At 46.4% G+C, this 22,733-nt stretch overlaps 2 protein-coding genes across 3 annotated transcripts in view; one reads left to right on the top strand and one right to left on the bottom strand.

Moving 5' to 3' along the window:
- LOC119446182 (ATP-dependent DNA/RNA helicase DHX36) overlaps window positions 1-22,733 on the top strand; it is a 51,343-nt gene that overhangs the window by 8,220 nt on the left and 20,390 nt on the right. For both annotated transcript variants that reach the window (XM_037710543.2, XM_049663963.1), the window contains exons 7-16: window positions 1,705-1,778; window positions 2,663-2,737; window positions 2,835-3,001; window positions 4,952-5,033; window positions 7,922-8,035; window positions 9,093-9,195; window positions 10,016-10,100; window positions 10,392-10,512; window positions 12,154-12,297; window positions 17,040-17,157. In XM_037710543.2, the coding sequence (XP_037566471.1) occupies window positions 1,705-1,778; window positions 2,663-2,737; window positions 2,835-3,001; window positions 4,952-5,033; window positions 7,922-8,035; window positions 9,093-9,195; window positions 10,016-10,100; window positions 10,392-10,512; window positions 12,154-12,297; window positions 17,040-17,157 (1,083 nt within the window). The remainder of the gene's footprint in view (window positions 1-1,704; window positions 1,779-2,662; window positions 2,738-2,834; window positions 3,002-4,951; window positions 5,034-7,921; window positions 8,036-9,092; window positions 9,196-10,015; window positions 10,101-10,391; window positions 10,513-12,153; window positions 12,298-17,039; window positions 17,158-22,733) is intronic.
- LOC119446184 (ankyrin repeat and MYND domain-containing protein 2) lies at window positions 19,848-22,538 on the bottom strand. The gene is made up of 2 exons (XM_037710546.2): window positions 21,581-22,538; window positions 19,848-21,142 (listed from the first exon to the last, which is right to left on the bottom strand). Exons 1-2 carry the CDS (start codon window positions 22,499-22,501, stop codon window positions 20,750-20,752), a joined length of 1,314 nt encoding a protein of 437 aa, XP_037566474.1. The 5' UTR covers window positions 22,502-22,538; the 3' UTR covers window positions 19,848-20,749.

The following is a 22,733-nucleotide window of genomic DNA, read 5'->3' as shown; positions in this document are numbered from 1 at the left end:
TTGTGTTGGGGCTCGCCAAAGCCTGCACGTCCTACGTGAGACCTACGCTCGCAATCTATCGTCGCAACGAGAAAAGAACCCCGCGACTTCTGCAACATACTGTGCACGTGCACGAATTAGTGAGCGCCAACGAGGAATCTGCCTAACTATTGTCTGCCATGGAAGTGGAAGAGGAAATTGCTTTTATACTTCTACCTACTTGTTTTCTAGAAATGGACAATGAATAAACGGAAGACGCGGACACCTCGGAAACGGCGGTGGTGGGTTCGCCTGGCTTTGCAAAAGCGCGAGAAGTTGGGTCACGCCAAGGCTTCGTTGCCGCACCTCCGGTCGCGCGACATTGAATACTATCGCGAGTATTGCTGACAGTATGTTTTAGTACCACTCTTGCAGAGCAAGGGGTGGTTCTTGATCGCGTCGATCAGCATTGCAGCGTACACTTTTGGTGCCATGTTCAATTTTACGACCGCTTGTTTACATGCTAGTGTAGCTTCCGGTCGAGCAGAACAACTTTCCGCTTCGCCATAGCAAAAAAAAAAAAAAAAAAAAAAAAAACGGTCCGAGATCGATTTGGCTCGCCGCTTGTTTTTCTGCCTGTTTGGCCGCCTAGGCGGGTGTATGTTTGCAAGATTTTGCCGCTTGAGGCAGCTCCGAGACCAAGTGTGAACGTAGCCTAAGATCCCGCGTGAGCGCGGCCTAACCGGCACCTGAAGGGAAGCGGTGGAAATGTATACCGGAAACTTCGACCACCTGGGGTCTTTAAAGTGCACCTAAACCTAAGTAAACGGGCCTCGAGCATTTTCGCCTTCATCTAAAATGCGGCTGCCGCATTTGTTGCTTCAGAATGCGGCCGCCACATACTAGCCCAACACCTCAGAAAGTGTCAAAGCCTTGACAAACACCGTGACAGTTTTTTTCCATATGCAGAAATGATTCGCTGGAAATTGCCAACCCAAACGGAAGCGCCCAGGAATGAAATTGTGATAGTAGCACCGGTTCCTTGAATTATGTCAGCGCGAAGCTACGAGAACAAATTGTCGGTAAGCGGGGCGGGGGGGGGGGGGGGGGTTGCGGAAAAATTTCGGGGGGGGGGGGGGTTTGAACCCCCCCCAACCCCCCCCCCCCTGGCTACGCCCCTGGCGCTGCTTTATCAATATCATGACTCACCAACTAGTCCATCAGTATCTATTAAGCGAAACAAGTAAGTTGAAAGCGAAATATATTTTAGCTTTTGCACAGTAGCCTTATTCACAGTGTGTAGTGTAGTGCAACTTATGTACCTAATTATTTTATAAATACCCATTAGATGCAGTTGCCACTCATTGGCGAAAATGCTACAGTGAAAGATCTTATGTCAACTCGTTTTTAATTTCTATGTGCGAATATGGCTGGCAGCTCTGATAATATATTTGTGCTGGTTGTTGGGTTCTATCTTGACGCTTTGCAACATCACATGCTGTAGATTTGTGCATCTCCAGTGACAGTGACGAGAAAAGCAATTGATTGAAGGCTTGCTTTAATCCATATGTAGTGTTTGCATGGCTTTGCTATGCAACAATGTGTCAAATTTGCTGGGGTATTAAACGAGCTGAAGCATTTTATTCTCATGTTCTTGATGAAACGATGGTGGCTGGTGAGACACAATTACAAGAGTAGTTGTGTTTTCTCGGCTGTCTTGCAAATGCTGTGAATCTTATGTTGCAGGTAGCAGAGCGGGTGGCAGCTGAGCGGGCGGAGCGATGCGGGGACTCGGCTGGCTATCACATACGGCTGGAATGGTAACTAAGCAAATCTCTGCCAAAATATTGCCGCATTTTATAATATGCCAACACAGTTGGCAGGCAGGCAGCCACCAAATTGCTAATTTCAGAAAAGTGAGAACGCAGCTCAGTTAGCTGCTGTTGAAGGGAAATTTATGCAATAGTCAGGATTTTCTTGCAGGGCTTGAATAAAAATCATTGGTGCACATACTAAATTTTTTTTCCTTGTGCCTTCATGTGCATTCAAAAGGGGTCTCAACACCTAAGCAGTGTGGTAAAATGGCTCAGATAATTGTGGAAATCTCTTCTAGTGACAAAGAACGCTAACTTTAAAGCAGGAAGAATTAGGCTTTTTTTTTTGTAACTTTCGCAAGCCATGTTTATATGGCGTCCTCACAGCTGTAACTTGTGTGACATCTTATGATGTCACTGTGAAAAAACACATCTTGACATGCTTGCAGGAGAATGTGGCCGATTGTGATGAGGTTTGTAAAGTAAGCAACTCCACTAACTTTATAGAAATCTGCTGTTGGGAACACTTAATCTGGTTATAATCATCGAGGAGATTATTCAAGATCCACACCCGCAGTGTAGCTGTTAGTGCGTTAACGTTGCAAGTGTACATTGCTTGAGAAAAGGAAAGACAGCTCCTATCCAAAAGGACGCAATTTATAAGTGCATTCTGTATGGCATCAACCCTGCATTGAATGTATTGTGCGTGGAATTGCAAGAATGATGCACCTGTGCATTGTTAAGTCTTGAAGTCTGATTGAGCACTGCTGCCCTTCAAAGCATAGACATGGTTGTTAGCCCCACAAATTGTAGCTAGAGCTAGGAGCTTAACAGTGTTTACTAGAGGTTTTCCTACAACTTATGTATTTTTTCTCTTTCTTTTTATTCAGCAGAGCACCTAGAGACCGTGGCTCTATCCTCTTCTGCACCACTGGAATTCTTTTGCAGCAGCTTCAGGGTGACCCGTGAGTGTGTTGCCCAATATTACAGGCCATGGTCGTTCATGGCATAGCGTGTTCTTGGCATTGCAACATACATTTACTGTGTGACATTCCTTCCCAGGTACATTATGGGAGCCTCTCACGTGATACTCGATGAGGTTCACGAACGCGACTTGCAGACTGACTTTCTCAGCATCATCCTAAAAGACCTGCTAACTGTGAGGCCTGACCTGCGCGTGATACTCATGAGCGCAACGATCAATGCGGAACTCTTCTCTGGCTACTTTGGTTAGTATGATTGCACAGCTGTATTGTTTACTTTGTGGTTGCACTTGTGGGGATCGAGGTGCCTTCCCACGCCTCGTCCCCTAGCTCGCGCGTGGCGCTTAGCTCGATCCCCGGGAACCGCCGCCGTAACGGCAACATGGCGGACATGGCGAGCGCGCCGGACTTACTTTCCCGCGCAAACCGTGCTTCTCCCCGCCGGGATGGGACTTGCCCCGCGAGACACGTCACCGGGACACGCCCTGATTGGCCTCCCGCGCGACGGCCCCCGGGCACCCTCTCCACCCGAGCTCTCGTCCGCTGAGCGCTTCCTCGCCGCGGCAGAGGCTCACAGGCTCGCAACGAGGTGGTTACATGAGACCTTTGTTCTCGCAACTCCTCGTTATCGCGCTTGGTGGACCGCTACCCGGTTAGCCCTAGCGCAGCGGGCGCGCGTACTCGGTCGGTCTTGCGGCGAGCCTTGGCCCGTAAGCGCCGTGACTGTAGCACTGAGCTGTACCTTGGGTGAATAAACCCGTGTTTGTTGGCGATCTGACTCCGGAGCCTTCTCTGCGCCGTGTCGGAGAGTCGACGAACCCTGCCGTAGCGCCTTTGTGCGTTGCAGAGTGGAGGAGCGTCGTGCCCTTTCCTCACCGTCGCTCGTAGGGTAAGCCTTGTGCAAACCCATCTCCACACACTGTAATAAAATTTAAAAGGCAGCTGTCGTTTTGCTGCACAAACATTGTGGAATGCCTTTTTGTGATGTGAATGCAGTGCAAAGCACTGAAGTGCAGGAAGATAGGTGTGTGGTTAGTGGAAAGATGTAAACACGCAGGTGCTTTGCATTTCATTGCTTTGCACTGCATTCATGTCATGAACCTGGACCGGCTCCCCCAAATCGTTATCTTAGTTTGAATTCCTTTTGCCTAAAATGCATACAAATGACATTAGAAGCAAACTACTTCTATCACCTGCTGTCATTTCTACATGGTGCTTTTGTTATTGACAAGTTGCTTTTATTACTGGTAAATGCGCATTTATTATTATTTTTTTTCAATATACTGCAGACCTTCTCGGTCCAAGCAGGAGGGTTACACAAAATATGCAGTACAGTTACAATGGTGTCGCATAGAGAAAGAGGCTAACACAATCCGAGATTAGAATAAAAAAAATTAAAAAACAATTCAATGCTGAATACAGTGTAAACAACAGTGTCAACAATACTCTGTGTGCTGCATTGAAGCACACACTGTCTGAGTGAAGCACTGGCATTTTAGTACCTATCAACTGGCTGCCTGAGAATATTGTCAAGAAGCAATGTATAATATGTGCAGTTGGCAGCAAAAGCGTGAATTTCTGCACTGTTAAGGCATGGCACTTCAAATAGATCAGAGTGCTATGCACTGTTACCTTGAATTTGAGGCAGTGGGCCTAGGCTTTGTGTATTTGCTAATCCCGTGTCTCGTAAACTTTTGTGACTATTTAGTACCTGTAAAAATGTTGTGTTTCATAGAGAATGCATTTCGCTTTAGGATAAGCATTATCAGATACGTTAACACCTTCACTGTGATGGGGGTCACTGGTTGGTCATGGCAGTCATTCCCTCTGTGCGGCTGTGCAGGGCTTTTCTGCAGCCTGAAAGCGACATTTTTTTGCTAGAAATCAACGGAAAAAAAAGAAAAAAAAAAAGCTATTCTTGCTGCTTCTGATTTAATGCATTGTGGCGTCATCTCTCTGCACCTTGAGGAAGTCTCAAAAGAGCGCAACTTTCTGGTGGCTCACCGGTGGATCACAACATACCAGAGGAGTATGATAAGTGACCCACCGTTGGGTTATCATGCGCATCAATTGAGACTTCAAAAAGTGCTGCTGCAATGCATGTGTTATTTGCATTGTTACCCATTTTTCTGTTGCAATATGTTTTTGTCATTCGATGTGTGCACCTGACGTACTTTTTCAATTTTATACCCCCAGGTAACTGCCCACGGTTAGAAATACCGGGCATCACATTTCCTGTGGAAGTGATCTACCTCGAAGATGTTCTTGAACAAATTGGGTATGGCTACTTCATGGTTGCACTGTTGGTCAATGGCAGCCCATTTCACACGCACGTGGCTTGATGTGGGCAGTCACTGCTTTTAGCAAGCCATCGAAGTAGTTGAACAGAAGAAGTGGCGATTAATCAATATGAATTGCTAAGTTACCATTTTGGCACAGCACAAATGATATGTCGAGCTTCGTCATGACATCGAACAACACAGAAGTATAAGCCAACTTGTCAGCACATTATTTTATTTCTTGTAATAGACTCTCATCTTTAAGGCAAGAAGAAACAGGCTGGCTAGTAATTGGAAAATTTTCATTGTATATTAAATGGCCCACAGCCAACATTCCTTATTTTGCACTGTGTTCTAAACACACATGGCAAGTTCACCACCATGCGTTGCCCCCTTAGCACCAGCTTAGAAAATGTTACTCTCCTTGGAGAAAACCAGAAAGCATTGATTGGGGGCTTTCAATGAATTTGATGAAATTAAAAGGAGCACCCTGGCTATGGGAGGCGCTGCAGTGAAGTGCTTTGTATTAAGTTTCATCGCATGGTTTTCCATAGCATGCACCTAAGTTTAAGTAGGTACGTTAGTGTTCTTGCCTTTCACCTCCGGCGTAATGCAGCTGCCATGGCCAGCATTCCATTCCGAAGCTTCACGTTTGGCAGCACGATGAATAACTTCTCGGTCAGTGAAAAGTTAGTCAGAGGGGCAGTGCGGCAACATTCACTGATAGTAATTAGTTTCCCATGTGTTTGCAGAATGGTGCCCCTTGTTACCCCTTTTAATTTGGAAGTCATCATTGTAGTTCTCTTGGATAATGGTAACAGACAATGGTGCTCAGTGATAATTTTTTTTCTGGTTTTGTGTTGTGCACCTTCTTACCCCTGTAACGGGATAGAGGACATTACAGGAAAGACATGCATTGAGTCAAGCTGGAGTGGTAAATAAGTGCTTAAAAACGTCCAAAGCATCACTTTTACTGAGAACAGATCTTTTGGAAGCAAGGAAGTGACATAAACATTGGACAAGATGATAGTTCATATTTAAAACAGCGCCAAAAATACGGACAAGAGAGAACACAGGACGAGCGCTGACTGCCAACAACACCTTTATTGAAGCCTGCGCAAATATATACAATTCGCAACGGGCTGAAAGAGAAAAAAAGAGAAAAGGGAAGGCGAGTCATCGTCAGTTAACTCCTGATGCGCATGCGTCAAAAACATAAAAAAATACAAATTTAACAATACGCATGGTGGACACAGGCCAAACTGATTAACTCCTGAGGAACCTAAGTTCTTTATCGCAAAGAGCTAAAGATGGGGCACTTACACAGGTGGCTCCTAACTGACACATTGAAAAGGCCTCAAAGATTTCCCTGGCCATCTGATTGCTGTACCTTCTCGACACACGTGTGTTATCTAGGAGTGGTGAACAGTCACAGTTTGCACAATGAACAGCCAGATTACTGCCAGTCTTAATCTTGACACAGTACGCATGCTCACACAAACGATCATTGATACAACGTCCCATTTGCCCTATGTAAATGCGGCCACAAGAGGTGGGAATGAAATACACTACATTGGTATTGCAATCTACAGGCTTGGCGACATGTTGCCTATTGCACAGTCCAGGTGTTCTCCGGCTCTCGTTGACTTTTTTGCACAGCCTTCCCAACTTGTTATGTGCGGTAAACACCACCTTTACACTAGCCCGGCCTGCGGTTTTTTTGATGCGATGGGACACACCATGTATGTACGAGATCGCTACAGTCTTGGTTAAGTCCTCAACCACTTCGCGCTGTTTCATGGAGGAACGAACCTCTTGCAATAAAGCTTCCGTCAAGGATGACAGCAGTTGTGCAGGATAGCCACTTGCCTTAAGCCGCTGGACTTGACGGAAGAAGGCGCGCTTCCTCCCTGCTTTTCTTTCTTGCGCGTGCGAGATTTGGCCGTGGTCGTCGGCTCCCCTCGCACGCCTTCACTCGCACATACAGAATACGGCGCACGGAGACAGTGCTACCGCCCTTGGACTTTATACGGAACATCTATGTGCCAAAACCAATTTTAGGGCCCCAACGCGTCATAGACACCCTCTTTAGATAGCAAATACGGATCTCAAAGGCCATGCTTTTGCTGGCGGAAACCGAAATTATGTCATAGGTGTCGCCCCCGGCATTTTGGCCAGCCAATCCCGTCGTCAAGCCACCAAGCCAAGCCACATGAAAAGTCAAAATGGCCGCTCAGGCCGTCGCGCGGGGTGGCAGTTCGCAACACATGATGCGGGAACGGTCCCAGATTTGCGACGCAACAGCGGGGTTACCAATGCATTGGGTCCTGTGGGAGCTATGCCGGGACCGGCCGAAAACGACGTAACAGCCGGGAAAACGCAGCACCCGGGAACGTTACAGCGGGGTTCTACTGTGTCTTGTTTGAAGCGCAGCATGACTTGCGATTATAATAACTGCATGCTACCAATGTGTCCATCATTTCTGTTTCTGGATATACCGAATGACATTTGGGAAAACTAGCAATACATGAAACGTTATCAATTTGTGTGTGTGTGTGTGTGTCGCATGCACAGAAGAGCATTCTTTTTCTCCACGAGATCTGCAATGTATGTAAATGTTTACCAAGCTACTCGCTTTTTCGAAATACTTCAGGATGTGAAAAATCAGCTGCTCCCAGATGCTATAGCCTACTCCAAAGTGCTCCAAAATGAAATTTCTCATGCTCCAAAAATTGCTCCAAATCGGAAGTCCGCAGTAGCATCACTGCATGTGTATTCTCATTATTGTATACATTATATTTGATTGTACTTTCCCCCTTTACGCAATACCTCGAGGGGCCTGTAAGGTATCTTTAAATAAATAAATATGTTTCTTGCTCTTTGGCAGGTACCGAGGAAACAGTGTGTTTTCTCGCAACGCTGGTATTCGTCGCAGAGACAGAAAGGAGTTTGAGAACATGCGTCAAGATGCCATGCCGTTTATTCGAAGCCTCGAAGGAAAGTGAGTAGATTCAGAAGAGGCCAGAGTGGTTCACACCTCTGGTTGACTTCTTTTCTTTTTTCTGCATTTGAGGCGCTTCGTACACTTTCTGCCATGCAATGAGAGCAAGTAAAATAAACGTTATGATTATGATGATTATGACCTTGTGCCATGCACAATGCTTACTTGTCTTAATTATGGTGTTCAAACCTCTTTAGTGGTGTGAGAGCAGAAAAAGATTTCAAAAGAAAACGTGCTCCCTTGAAGTTTCAGTAATCTAACAGAATAATAACTATCTGGTACTGGTTACCTTTATTCTCGATTAATTACAGCTTTTTATGAATAACAGGTTTGAATTGCTGTTCAAGATAGATTATGTATTGGTAAATTTAGTGTGACTGATGAAGGAAGACTGTGACACAAATTGTGAAGTTGAACAAACTTTGAGGTATTGAGAAAATGGTTGACTTTGGCAGCTTGTAAACGAACAAGAAAGAACTGTTTTAAAAGTTAGTCTAATTTTTATTATACTGGTTGTTGCTCCTTCTACTCTTAACCATATCCTTGACCAGATTTAAGAATTTGTTTACACATGAAATGATAAGAAACATGATCATCTTTCCTTTAACAATGACTTAGAAAAGAAAAATGAAAGGGACTAATGCTGTCAGGTGAAATTAAGAAAAGTACGAGGACAGATTGAAGATTACAGTAGACTGCAGAATAACTTGAAAGTCTCTTCGTTACGTGTCTTTAATTCTTTTGTTAGTTAAGGCATGCTAAAACACGTGGTAAAAGAGTGTTTTCATGAAGTATATCAGACATGTGGAAAATACTATTCCAATTATATGAATGTTATTTATCATAACAAAAATGAAGGTGCTGTCATTCTATCAGTTCGTTATCAGTCACTAATGCACACGTCAATATAGCCTTGCGGAGCCTTTTCAAGGCAGCTGTCTTGCATTTTGCGGTGTATGAAAACTTTGAAACAGTGCTTCAGGGACTTTGCTTCTGTCAAGCTTGATGCTTTATACATTGTCATGGTCTCCATTTTTTGTCACCTTTTTCCACTCAGGTATTCAAACAAAACCTTGGACACTTTGTCAGAATGGAATGAGCTGTGCATAGACTTGGACTTGGTACATGCATTGATTTCAGAGATATGTACCAAAAAACCTGTAAGCATACTGAAGCTTTTATATGTTCATTTCGAGGATCTTTGTGCGCTACTTTCTACTATTTCTTGCTTGCCCTAAAAAAAAGTATTTCCTTTAATGTTAGATGTTGGCGTCTTATGCAGTGCCCGGGCACCTTTAGACAACCGTTGAACGATATTCATTCAGTGCTACACATGATGTCACGCAGTGACGAAAGTCCTTCCAATGTTTTTTCATTCACACGGGCAGCGCTGGATAGGTATCAGTGTTACCGGACGAATTCAGCTGGCGCATGCATAGGAGCGAGCGTGAGTGTCGGAGTACTGCTGCTTGGGTGAAACCGCCAAGCCCACCATTCAAGAGAACAAAATACAAAAGCGAGCACTTGCTCCATCAACACCTAGTTTTGGCAACAGCACACCGCTCTTCAGCTTGCAGCTGGCTTACCAACTGAGGCGTGCAGCATGTCAATTTCTGACTTTTATGCCTTTTGAGCTGGGCATGCCGTGGCTGCTCTCTGGTCTGATGCACCACCGCTGGCTATGTGGTGGCAAACAAAGACAATGCAGCCATAGTGGCCAGGCGTGTGAACTAACTGCTATGTCTGGCTTCTCCAATGCCCTCCACTTGAATGGTTTGTAGCGGCTGAGCGCCCGCCATCTGTCGGGTGCTTGTCTGGGCACTATTCCAATGTGCACTGTCTTATCAGTTGATTGAGGCCGAGATTTTCGTGTCATTGTGCTGTAAGAGGACGTGTATATAACTGTGTTGCCATTGTTTTTTTTAATTTCTTTCAGCACACTTTCACAGTGTTAATGACTTTTATACACGTCTTTTTTAGGAAGGAGCAATACTAGTTTTCCTTCCAGGGTGGGAGCAAATCAATGAGCTGAACAAACGTCTGAAAGCTGATTCAAGTCTTCGAGGTAAGACGTTATATACTTTGAATCAGCGCGGAAAACGAAAGCGACACTAAAAAAGGTGCTCGTCGTGTGTCCTTTCTTTCTTAATGATGCCATCATCTTCCGTGCTGATTCATAGAATGCGTCAATTCCAACTCGCCCAGCTTTCTACCTTGCCGCGAGAAGTTCCATACTTTGTGTAGGCTACTTAGTGGCAGTATTCCATGTGTGCTTGCATCCTCCCCCCCTCCCCCTCACCTCCTCCCACCATATTCATTATTGTGCTGGTGACTTAGTGCATCTCTGTCTTGTCAGGTTCATCGCTGATAATTCCCCTGCACTCCATGATGCCAACTGTCAACCAGAGACAAGTGTTCGACAGACCTCCCTCCGGAGTTCGCAAAATTGTTCTTGCCACCAACATTGCAGAAACAAGGTAGTTTCGCCTGCCTATCTAGTTCTTATCTTCAATGCTAAGAAAAGAAATTGGCATTTTACATTAGTATGTATAGTACTATATATTTGCATAAGTTTGTTATGTACACCAATTAGTGGATTTATCGAGAAACTTGACACTCTTTGTTTTAAATCATGCTAATGTGCTGTACTACTATTTAGCTGTTGTTTGATGCAGGCTGGGCTTACAAAATAAATTTGCTGGTCTTGAGGCACTGTTATAATCTTCTCATCATCACATATGTAGTGTCAGTTTGGTATTCCATGCTAGATCTATAAATGTCGTATAATTTCACACCCAGTAGTTGCTCTATATAGACCCTTTTCACGGGGCAGTTTGCTCTAGAGAAACGAGATATCGCTTGCAGTTGCGCGCCGCATGTTGTCACAGCAAAAGGGCACGAATACCAAACCCTTACCACTTCTGCTGCCCTGCTGCGGTGTGATCATCTGTCAGAAATTCAACTAGGTGTTCGCCGGCACACTGTGCTCTATTCATGCTGCAAAATGCCGCTAGTAATATTCTCGGTCACTTTTCCGTGCATTGGCACAGGACATGTCAGCATCTACGTGCAGCGGCACTGCTGGCGCTGTGCCAAGATAGCATGCTTGGCACAGAGTCAAGATGATTGATCTTAATGCCATACTCGAAGCCATTCATCCGAGTACGTTCGGTTCCAGACATCCAAAAAGCAGACGCTGTTTCTTTCTGCATTGTAATGAATTCTGAACAATTTCGTTTCTAAAACCTAAACTGAACTACGGAATAGTCCAGTGGACCTTTCCAGAAATGTGTGCACGCTGCAGGCAAGGCTAACAGGCAAGTCTCCGGTGGCCACAGTGGCCGGTTCTCTGACTTCCGATAGTGCTGCCTTGCGGCCGCCGCTAAAGGTGCGTGCGCATTTCTGGAAAGGTCCATTATCAGGCCCTTAGCAGGCACCCACAAATGACGTGCCACTTACATTGCACTGTCGCGCTAGCATGGAGTGAGTGTCCTTATCAAGCCGTGATATCACTGAAATGGGCTTGCATGCTGGCTTCTTTTGAGCACAGCGCGTGCTCAAAAATTCCGATCATCTTGCTGAAGGTCACACATAATACACAGTGATCACATTGATGCATCTCTGACAGCATCTTAAATGAGAGGGGGAAAAAAAAAGACTTCCAGTTCACTGCTGCTGCATGAGGCCACAACAAAGTGCCAGCGAGCAGCCGAGCAAGTGCGTGAGGGCGGTGATACACAGAAAGAAGGGGGAAAGATAGGTGGAGAGCGCTGCCCAGCACTGCATCTGGCTCGGCTAACGAGATACCTCCGGGTGAAAAGTGAGTGCGAGCGATGCTGCCCTGTTACCTTTCTCCTGGTATTTTCAAAGTCGAGATTTTAAGATATCCGGAGTTAGGCAAAAAAATTTGCAAGAGGTGAAAAACACATGTTGACACCACAGCTTTAAAAAATTTTTGTCTTAACTGATTTTTTACGATATCAGAGTTCGAGTTAACAAGGGTTTACTGCTTAATTCTCGTATGAGTTAATGTGCACCAGCGGCTTTCATAAATGCCAAAATGAGCAGATGTGTGTGCACGTGTGATCGTCATGCTGTTTATACTTGTCCTATTTCAGTATCACCATCAATGATGTTGTGTACGTGATCGACTGTGGCAAGATCAAGATGTCCAACTTCGATGTTGACAAAAACCTCGCCACTCTGGACGCTGAGTGGGTGTCGATGGCAAATGCTCAACAGCGCAAAGGGCGGGCAGGGAGGTAAGGCACGCACCTGTTGGTAGCATGCTAAAGTGTCTTTTGGTACTGCGGCTTTCTTGGTTACAGTAAAAGCTCGTTAATTCGAATTTCGCGGGGACGCCCAATGGTTTCGAATTAAACCGAAATTCGAACTAACGAAATTCATTGAAAAAACAGCAGGAATTGAGACCGGGTTGTTGGAAAATCACTCAAAATATTTACTTGCGAAAATAACCCGTGATCACTGTCTGTTTCTCTTCTTTGAATGCGATCGCCATAGCCTTGTTTTCCAACGCGCGAACGTGGCAGAAAGCATCCTCTGCGTCTTCCTCGAAGCTAAAGAATAAACGCGCGACACGCATAGCCTCCATTAGTTCCAAAGCTGAGGGCCGCGTGGGTGCATCATCCTCTTCGTCATCCGCACCTACATCGACGACGGGCGCTACTCCACCAGTCACCTGCGCGATGATATCATCGTCGGTGATTGTGCCGCAGACCGCTGCACAGCGATCTGCATCGACGTAGTCGTCGAAGGTCACGTCCTCCAGTGCATCCCGCAATCCGGCAGGAATGACCACGGCCTCGCGCTCGTCGGGCTCGCAAGCTGTGCCCTCATTGGTCACACAAAAGCCACTGTGGCGGAAGCAATTGGCAACAGTTGTTGCCGTGACCTGATCCCAGGCCCGCACCAACATATGCAAGGCCGTGAGCAGCGTCACATCGTAGCGACACGGCACCGAACGACTTCGTAGCTCTGACGTACACGAGGCCTAGCGACTTAATGTGCGGCACACAAAGGACACGGAGACTACGCAGACACGTCCGGCACGAACCACCACACGATGCGAAGAGCGAGCGCAATGACGACAGTGACGCCGCTGCGCTTGCGCCATCTATCGTTGAGCCTTGAAAGCTTGCGGCGGCAGTATAAAATACCACCACGCAGCGGCGCGCAGTTCGAATTATCGATAGAGGAGCCGATGCGCGCGTGAACTAATGAGTTAGTTAACCCATAGACGCCTATATATTGTGGCCGGACCATGACCATCAGTTCGAATTAACCCGACAGTTCGAATTAATGAGGTGCGAATTAACGAGCTTTCACTGTATTTGTGTATGTGATGCTGAAGCTGAAGGTATGACGGTTCCAGCAAGGTGAAAAGACGTGAACACAACCACCACGTGTGGAACGCCGCCACTGGAACCGGTTGGGTGCGGCGGGGATAGGCGAGGGACGGCAGAATAGGTGAAGCCCGCGCAATGGCGCCGGTGCCTCCCTCAATCCCCACAGTCTTCATTGGCTCTGCGTCATGATGTGACGTCGTGTAGTCTACTTCCAGTTGTCTTGGAGCTAGCGCACGAAGCCTCTCCGCTAGCTGCCTGCCCGTCGATACTCAGCGAGAGCTATCCAAGCAGTGTGCGTTGCAAGCATTCTGTCGCAGCGCCGAGCGTGTCCGGTGTTCCGGTAACCACAGGCGAGCTGGGCATTTTGACGGATGGACGGAGGTGTAGACTAAAGCCCCTGCATACCACTACCGCTGTGATGAAGGAGCTCTAGCGTAGACGTGCTAATGTGGCCTGATCGACAGGCACGGTCCAACCACCTGGTGGAGCAGAGCTTAGCCAGCCAAACACAGAGTTAATATTGCTGTCCCCAAGTGTAAAATATTTTAAACATTTTAAAAGACGTGTCCAAGTTTATGCTCCTGTCGAAAATTTACACCAGCAGCATAGTAGGATACACTTGATTACTGCTATATTAGCTCTGCATTTGGTTGAGCTTAGTGCCACCAGGTGGCTGCATCGTGCAGGCAGTTCACGTTTGCGCCTCCGCTCATCCCATAAAATGCCCAGTTCCCTTCCGCTTGTGTTTACCTGAATACCGGACACGCTAAGCTCTATTGTAATCCTCAGGTGTGAAGTCACGGCCGCAAACTAGCGTAGATGCTCGCGCCGATCGAATACCGACAGTTCGATGTGCTGCAGGCACTTCGCTCGTCTGCCGCCTTGCAGAGGGACACGATGTCGTAGCTTGACATATTGCCACTCGCTACGTTTGCAGCCCACAACGAAACACGTGCGAACCGTGGTGCTCGCGAAAAGAAAGATCGCGACCAACACTGACCGCGCAGCTATCGTCAACATGGAGCATGTTGTAACCCAAGCAGACGAAACTTGCTGCGTGCTGGAAATGCTTGAGTGGAGTGATACACTGTCCTTGTGCATTCTCTTTCTGTTGCTCTCTTTTTATAGACACAAATTAACTAACATTTCAACTATTACGAACATCTGTTCACCATAATTTTGGAAAGTTATCGATGACCTGCCCTGAGTAGCCAATCGGATAGCTCACCTGTCATATGGCCAGTCATATGGCCAAATTGCATCACCTGGTCATGGGCGGCTGAAAACTCAGCTGATTGGAGTGCTCTGATCGGTAGTGATGTGCCTGTTTAAATCCTTATAATAAATTACACACTCTACGTGGAGCACTTAGATGCGTCAATTAATGATCAGAAGGACCTACTTTAACGACTCGGTACCTTTGTACAAAATCGTCAAAATCGTTTCAGGGTCCCTTTAATAAGATGGACACTGAAGCACCACTCTGCAAGAGCTCGCATACATTGTCCGTTCACTTCTGGCTGAATGTATAATAGGCTTGACTAGATCAGCAAGGCCGTCTCTGTAGTCAACAAAAGCGCACTTTTGATATCTGTTGTTTCTTTTTGCTCTTTCTTGCCAAATGTTTTTACACATGAAGTGTCAGTGGGTCCTGAAACAGCTGGAACAGTCCAAACCGCTTCTCCTGTGAGAAGCGCTGGTAAGTGGTCTGGAATCTAGAACTTGATATCATGTGAGGATCTTTACGATGTTTATTGGGTTTCTCCGTCCAGTAATGCTGAAGAGCTTGCAACAGCTCTAACTTTGCTTTGAGCATTTCAGGACTTCTAACCTGCACCAGCCACCACAGTCCTTTGGTAATCCATGGGTAATGAGCATTAGTACGGCTTTTAATGGCAGCTGCGGCTCAACAATCCGAAGGAGGCGTTGTTTTTCAAGGTGGAAGTACAGTAGACTTCCGTTAATTCAACTCCTGTTAATTCGATCCCGACCGAAGGTTCCGGCCGGCACTTGTGCATTTCTACGGGCCCAAATTTTCATTATGTCAATCCTAAAATTGGCCTTCACTGGACAATGCGAACTTGGCCAGTCAGCCCGCACACACCTCCACGGTGACTCCAATAGCAACCCCCTTAGTGACAGAGTCTGTCTCAGTGGAGCTTAGGGAACAGTGGCAAGATCAGTCGCAGCTGAATGCGCTGAATAATGCGCTGAATGCACATCATCACCTGTCGAAAATGCCTATTTTCGGCCTGCCCTAGAAATATTTTCAAGCAATAACCGTAGCTTACATTGTCTAATTATGGGATTTACCCAGTTCAATGCACACCTTTTTTTTTCCCACAAAAAATGGTCCGGAAATGCCTGCGTGGTGCAACCTGGATACGAAACCAGAACTGCCTTCACGGCGTTTGTACACTTTACCGCATAACAAGTGTATTGCGGCGAAGTTGACCTTGAAAAACCGTGCGGCGAAGCTGACCTTAGGAAACTGGTTGCCATTAGGGGACACATATATTTCTTTCTAAGAAATCGGGTGCACGTTAGATTTCTGCTTTGTATAGGAGCTTTAATGTCATTGCTATGTTAGTTTTGTACTTTGGACAAAAGAATATGGTTGTCCATTTGATTTGGCGGCATGTTAGGATCAGGCAAATGCTGGCAGTGGTTTGTTTTGTCGTATTTTTCTGCATCTTGTTTAATTCAACCCGCCGGATAACTTGATCAGTTTCGTCAGTCCCGTCAGGGTCGAATTAATGGAAGTCGACTGCACAAGACTTGATGCGACAGTAAATTGCCTGGTCCCATCGTTCAACTGAATTTCCTTGAAAGGTTGTTATAAATCTTGCTTTTTATTTGCACCATGGTTCGCATTTGTTATCCAACAGCCAAGACTCGTGCAATTTTCTTCCTAGTCGAGCAAGAAATTGTCGCATGTTAACCATCTGGTCTCTGTCGGACTTCCATTCATGTAATTCTGCAGCCTGCTCGTAGAAAGCTATCCAACTTTCTGGACTGTCAGAGGAGACATCGAATGTCTCTGGTCGCACACTTTCGAACCGGCATCTCTTGTGAAGGCTTACTGCTGACAATAATGTTTCAATGAGCTTGTTCTGCAGCAACATTGGCTATACATCTTCACATCGGTAATACGAAGCGAAGCCAGCCACGCTATTGCTGAATTCCCTGTGGCTGATTGTGTCACGTGCAGTGTGATGTCACTATCATGAAAAGTGCTGGCAGCGAAGAGCAAATGCTTCGTCTGCCTCTCACTTCAATGCATCTCTGATACTCGAGATTACGCAACCTCCAGTATTTAATACGCGCATGATGTCATGCAATCTCGTTTCGCCCACTCTCTGCACAAGTTTATCTGTGGTCTGTGTTACCTGTTGCAGCTATTTTGTATGCCCGACTGTGGCAAGTTTGTTGTTTAGTCCTGATGGAAGGGATTGTCTCCTGTCCATGTCTGTGCAGAATGTAAGGGAACTTTCTTTTTTGAGTGTAGAAGGAGAGAACCGGCCCAGCACACTTTTGTATGGGGAGTTTCTTCTGCATTCCTGACCCGTCACCAACTGTATAGTTAAAACCATTTCTGATGTTCGTTGCATGGACACTTGTTTTGGTTTTTATACCAGAGTGCAGCCTGGTGTATGCTACCGGCTGTACACTTCCTGGAGAGAGTCTCAGCTCGAAGCCTATCAGCTGCCAGAGATGCTCCGGACTAGACTGGAAACGCTCATTCTCAAGATCAAGGTAAGCTGATGAAACGAATGCAGTTTTGCTTGTAATGCAAAGCAGTGGCAGTAGGCATTGAAATATTTTGCATGTAGTCCATTGAGCAGACATATGCAGATGCGCACAAGCAGTCTGCTTTCGAGAGGAAAAAAGAAGTACAAGCCGTATTCATTTGTGGAAGTTGCGGTCCCCTATGATGAAGTGAAGCAATGCGGCTGTTTTTTTCCTGCTCTCGTTACAAACAAGATGATGTCAGCCTCATCCAGTAAACATGAGGAGAAGCTGAGTGCTAGAAGAAGACTAATGAAGATGAGGCACATGCATGCAATTGTTGTCATTTCATGTAGATGAAAAAACATAATTCTGCATGGCCTCCGTAACTGAGAAGCCGAGGCGCTGACGGCAGCTCTGTTGACTGCACAGCTGTAGTAGTCAAGCGGGCATCGGACAATCATAGCAGCTACTGGCGCGATCGTGCTCTCTAGGTGTGGTATTCTCCACTGCTGTGGAATTGGCTGTGGAATTGGCGAAGTGGCTGAGAGGTAGAATCTTCATCCAGCAATCTGCTAGTCCGGAGTTCGAATCCCCACAAGACAAGAAATGTTTTATTTATTTGTAAATTTCTCGCAAAGCATTTTGGGATTACAGCAACGAATACTGGTGCCAGCAGAGACAATAAAAAGACTAGGGGACCGAGGCCAGATAGCTATCATTGTAAAAAATGTGGATGGTTAGGGACCAGCTATAGGGCAGTGCCTTGCCTCAAAACCTCCCTTTACCCCATTCACAGTGCCTGTAGATTTCCTAAGCTCAGGTGCTGTATCGAACCTTTCACTGCCTTGGACCACATTTCACTAACTTCGACGCCCATTCTGTGACTCTCGTAGATCACTGGTTGTGAGTTGTGCACTTACCTGTACAATTCCACTTTGCCTTCTTGATTTCAGCTAAACATTGTTTGCTGGATGTCTTGTGGCCCTTACGCTGAAAATAACTTCAGGGCAACATAAAAATGTGGCTGTGGTTAGTGTAGGGGAGCATGCTATGCATTTTTTAGTCATGCAAGTAGGCTTTAACTGATGCGTTTACACAGATGTTTTTTGACTGAAGACAGTGATATTTAGCTGATGTGACTGTGTCCTCCTGTGGTGGGCCTTTTTGGTGGGCTAATGGCAACATCAGAACTCCTATAAATATGCTCTTGCTAGAGCTTGCTCCCTATTTTATGGTGCTTTCAAGATCAGCGTGAGCTCTCATGAAAGTACTTTTTAGAGCTGTTCCTCCTGTACAGCCACTGAAAAACGTATTATGCATGGTAGTTAAGAAAGCCAGGAGGTATGACCCGACCTGCCCAGATTATGCCATGTGTACCATTTGTAGCAGTTACGAGGACTAGTCACCTAACGGACACTGATTCGAGAAACATGGCTGCCCATTTTCTAACCAGAATAGGCCCTCTACAGGAGCAGCTAAATGAAGTTCTGCTGATAAGAAACAGTATATTTCACCTTACAACATCTCTAGTGCCTACTGTGCAGTGTTGAGGACATTTTTCAAATTCATTGTATGTTGCTTTGATCTAGTGTCTGGTGTATCCACTCCTGCTATGTCTTCGTGTATCGAGACAGCAGTATCTGTAAATAAATAAATAAATTAAGTACATTTTGTGATGCTCCACGTTTTCTAGTGCAGCATTGTATAAAGGAAGCATACTGTGCTTGCGTCTTTTTTATATTAGATAAGCAACATATGTTTTAAGCAAATCATTACGGCCAGAAATCAGAGAAAAAAAACCTGCACTTGTTTCCTCTCATAACAGACCTGCAATCTGTTCATGTTTGTAATACCTTATTTACCAGCAATTAAAACACTGAATACATTGCGAGAACATGCTAGAACTTGTGAAGTATGATCTGAATGTCACCACAAGGACCACTTTGTTGTTGAAATTTATTTATTGTTACACTGAAAGAGGGGAATCATGACCTCAAGGCTGCTTAAATCCTATACTTACTGCTACTGTAAAATATCAGTTAACATGTTTTTCAAATATAAAAGTAGAGCAACTTCTTAAAAGCACTTGCAAGCAACTGACTTTCCCAGTGACTCAACATGCCAGCAGTGCTGAGTCACCGACCGATGGCAGCACTTTTGTGCATTAGGTCTACAACATTTTGATAATATTTTTGACATGGCTGTTTGGTGCATGTGGTGACAAACAAGCATGTACACCCGTGAGCAAAAGTATACGGACCAGGGATTGCGCGATAAAACTCATTTTCTCCCGTCTGTGAATGCAACCTGAAATTAAAGACTCCAGTCCAATCTTGACATTATGAATTTTCTGGTGCACTTGTCAGTTTTTGTTTACGCATGCTAATTACGAAGAAATTGTTTTTTTTTTTGGCGGGTCCGTGTACTTTTGCTCACGGGTGGACGTTTCAGGCATTATAAGTGTTGCCAGCACACTAAATCCAGTATTTCCGTTACGTTTCGTCGAAAACCAACTTGCTTGAAGTGTTGCTTCTCTATAATGTCATTCTGAGATCTGAGAATCATACTGGGATGTGAGAGGACCGATTAAAGCAGCAGGGGGCATATATACAGCCAGACTATGACTGTAATGTTGTTGACCAAAGCTTGAAACTTGCCTTTAACGTCACGTTGGGCCACAAAAATCTGCAGATACCCAAAGGAACTCATCCAAGCAACAGTCAGATTACATTTATTTAGGCAAACACTTATTCAGCATCACAGTACTGAGTAGTTAAGGCTTCATTAAATAATGCTAAGTGCAAAAAACACAGCTTTCTTTTTAACACAGGAGCTCAGCATGCAGAGAGAATGCAAAGTTGCTATAACAGTGGATCACTAGGAAACAAAGTTGCACTCTGTGATTGTGGACCTTGAACAACTACAGTGGCTTTGAAAATGAACATACAGAGGCTTGACAACACCTGACTAGAAGCACTGGTCTTTGCAGAAATGAACACTTGCCTGCATACGGCCACGCAGGTTTTTTAGCATTAACGATATGTATTGCACTGCGTGATTGCATGTGTTGGGCGTTTTAAGTAGCAATTAAGAAGTTTTAAATATAAGCTCTTGATGTCAGACCATACCTTTCATAGCAGGTTAAAAATTTCAATTTCTAAAAAAAAGAAAAACTACATTTCGCATCCAATATGAGTTTATCCTATGTGACACCTTCTGCCCTCTTAACCTGCCTACCTTAAATTGTTATGAAGTCCCTAATGAAATCAACTTGGGGGGTCTAGCATCAAATTGTTTTTTAACAAGAAACTGCAATGTTATGATGGCAAGAGTTCATGGCAAACGTCTGCAGATAAAAACGGCTGCGTGGATAGACCATTTTTCACTTGTTTGGTACAGAAATGCCTTTAAATGTAAGCGCTACGACACATGGTGTGCAGGCTGAACAGGGTTTGTTTGGTGTTCTACGAGCAAATGCATTGCAAGGGGTATATTCAGCCTCTGCGTCTCACAACAGTGCACTTCGCCGTACCACAACTTCCTCCAGCTCCCCGCATGAAAAAATTTGGGAGCATCCTTATCTGATAAACACTCTCATTCAACAAAGGCGGTGATTTCAAGCAGTCTTAATGGGTGTGGCACTTGCACATTCACTGGTTGACTGGGTGTTGGTAGACTCATCGGGGCAGCCATTTGAGGATGCCTCGGTCGTCGTCTGCCCCGACGTCGACGTTTGTTCTTCCTTTGCACGTTGCTCTTTCTCTTCTTCGGCCGCTTTCTCGGCAAGGGCCCTCTGGTATTCCTCAGCCAGGCGAGCACAGTGGCGCTTGTGTGTGAACCAGTGCAACTTCTGGCATGGGGCACCGCAGTACTGCACGGACTTGCAGGCTGAGCAGCGCTTGTCGGCCTGGGGCTCGCCGCAGGCTGTGCACGAGGCTCCCTGGTCATACCCTTTCTGGCCGCGCACGGCCTCGGCCAAGATGGAGATGGCACTTGGCTCATTTCCGACCTGCACAAGAGAGAAGAGTTACTACATAGTAGTGAGCAGTGGGCACTAGAGTTACTACTTTAGCAGCAGTTTTGACAAATGATTTTGTCGCCTAGCTACTGGTGTGCTGCTGCCTTCAATCGCTTTTGGTGCACTACTGACTTGTAGTACGACGGGGAAGTAAAAGGAACATACATGAAAAAAAAAGCCCCCAAGCAGTGACTAGTGAAGGTCGGAAGAGTGGCAAACCTACCAACCAAAAAGCAGCCAGCGCAGCACTTCCCAATTTTCCCGAGTCGATATCGGTAAACGGTTATACATTGCAAAGTCGTCGGCCTGGTCAACTCGTTGCAAACTAATCGGACGGCAACACCCAAAAAAATACGACGGCGCTAGCAAACGGCCGAATCGCAACACAATCCGCGAGGCGCAAAAGAACGAAAAGATAGTGTTCTTCACCTCGACACCGGATAGCGTGTGCACCAGCTGCTGGAGGATGGTGCACTCATGGTAGGGAAACTCGCGCACGGACTGCCTCAACAGTTTCTCCAGGAGCACGGGGAAGTCGTCCTCGTCGCGGCCGCGCAACCACGTCTTGATGAGCGGCTCGAGCAGGCCCGCCGTCTTGTTTCCCTTGCCGGCTCCTTCGGCGTTGCCGCCGGACGTCGGCGCGCGGTCGCGCACGAACTTGCTGCACGTCCTGATGAGGAAGGCCAGGTGGTGGAACTTGAGCGCCAGCATCTCGTTGGGCTCCGCGCTGGTGGTCTTCATCTGCTTCTCGCAGAGCAGGCTCAGTACGCGCTCCACCTTGGCCGACTGGTCGATCAGCTCGCGCTTCTGCTGCAGGTAGAGCGCGACACGCACCGGGTGGATGTTGGTGCGCACGATGAGCTGGTAGAGCGGGGAGACCAGCGTCGCCGGCAGCTTGGGCTCCTTCTCGAGACCCTGGGGCCGCGCGTAGTACTCGAGCTCCTCGCGGGGCAAGAAGTTGTTGATGATGGCCACCACATCGTGGTTGCTCACGAATGCGGCCATCTGCGCCGCCGTGCGGCCCAGCGAGTTGACGGTGGTCGTCGAGGCGCCGTGTTCGAGCAACAGGCTCACGACGTCAGCGCGGCCGGCGAGGCCCGCGAACATGAGCGCCGTGTAGCCGGAGTCGTGGTAGTGCGAATTGACGTCGGCGCCGCACTCGAGGAACAGCTTGCAGAGGTCGTAGTTTCCGCGGTACGCGGCGTGCTGCAGCGGCGTCATCCCGTGCTCGTCGAGGCAGTCGATCCGCACGCGGTTGACTAGCGTTCGCGCCTCGGACACATCGCCGGCCTGGATAGCCTTGTACAGCTCTTTCTCGGCGTCGGTGAGCTCTTTCGCCGGAGGAGCCATTTTGGAATGTTGTCGTTCGCTGTGGCGTTGCCGTGAGAGGCGCTAGGCGCTGTTGCGACTCGCGCATTATCATCATCATCATTCATTATTCGTTTTTTTTTTTTTTTTTGCGGTGGTTTCACATTAGTGTAAGAAACATAATCAATTATAAAGCAAAAGCTATGCTCAGAAGGCATGCTTGTATAACGACCTTCTAGAATTTTAGAGGCTGCTTTTTGTACGGGTGGTAGAT

This window comes from Dermacentor silvarum, chromosome 3 (genome assembly GCF_013339745.2).
Source record: "Dermacentor silvarum isolate Dsil-2018 chromosome 3, BIME_Dsil_1.4, whole genome shotgun sequence".
Classification (NCBI taxonomy): Eukaryota; Metazoa; Arthropoda; class Arachnida; order Ixodida; family Ixodidae; genus Dermacentor; species Dermacentor silvarum.
Note: the sequence above shows the minus strand (reverse complement) of the source record. Positions and strands in the feature narration are given on the sequence as shown.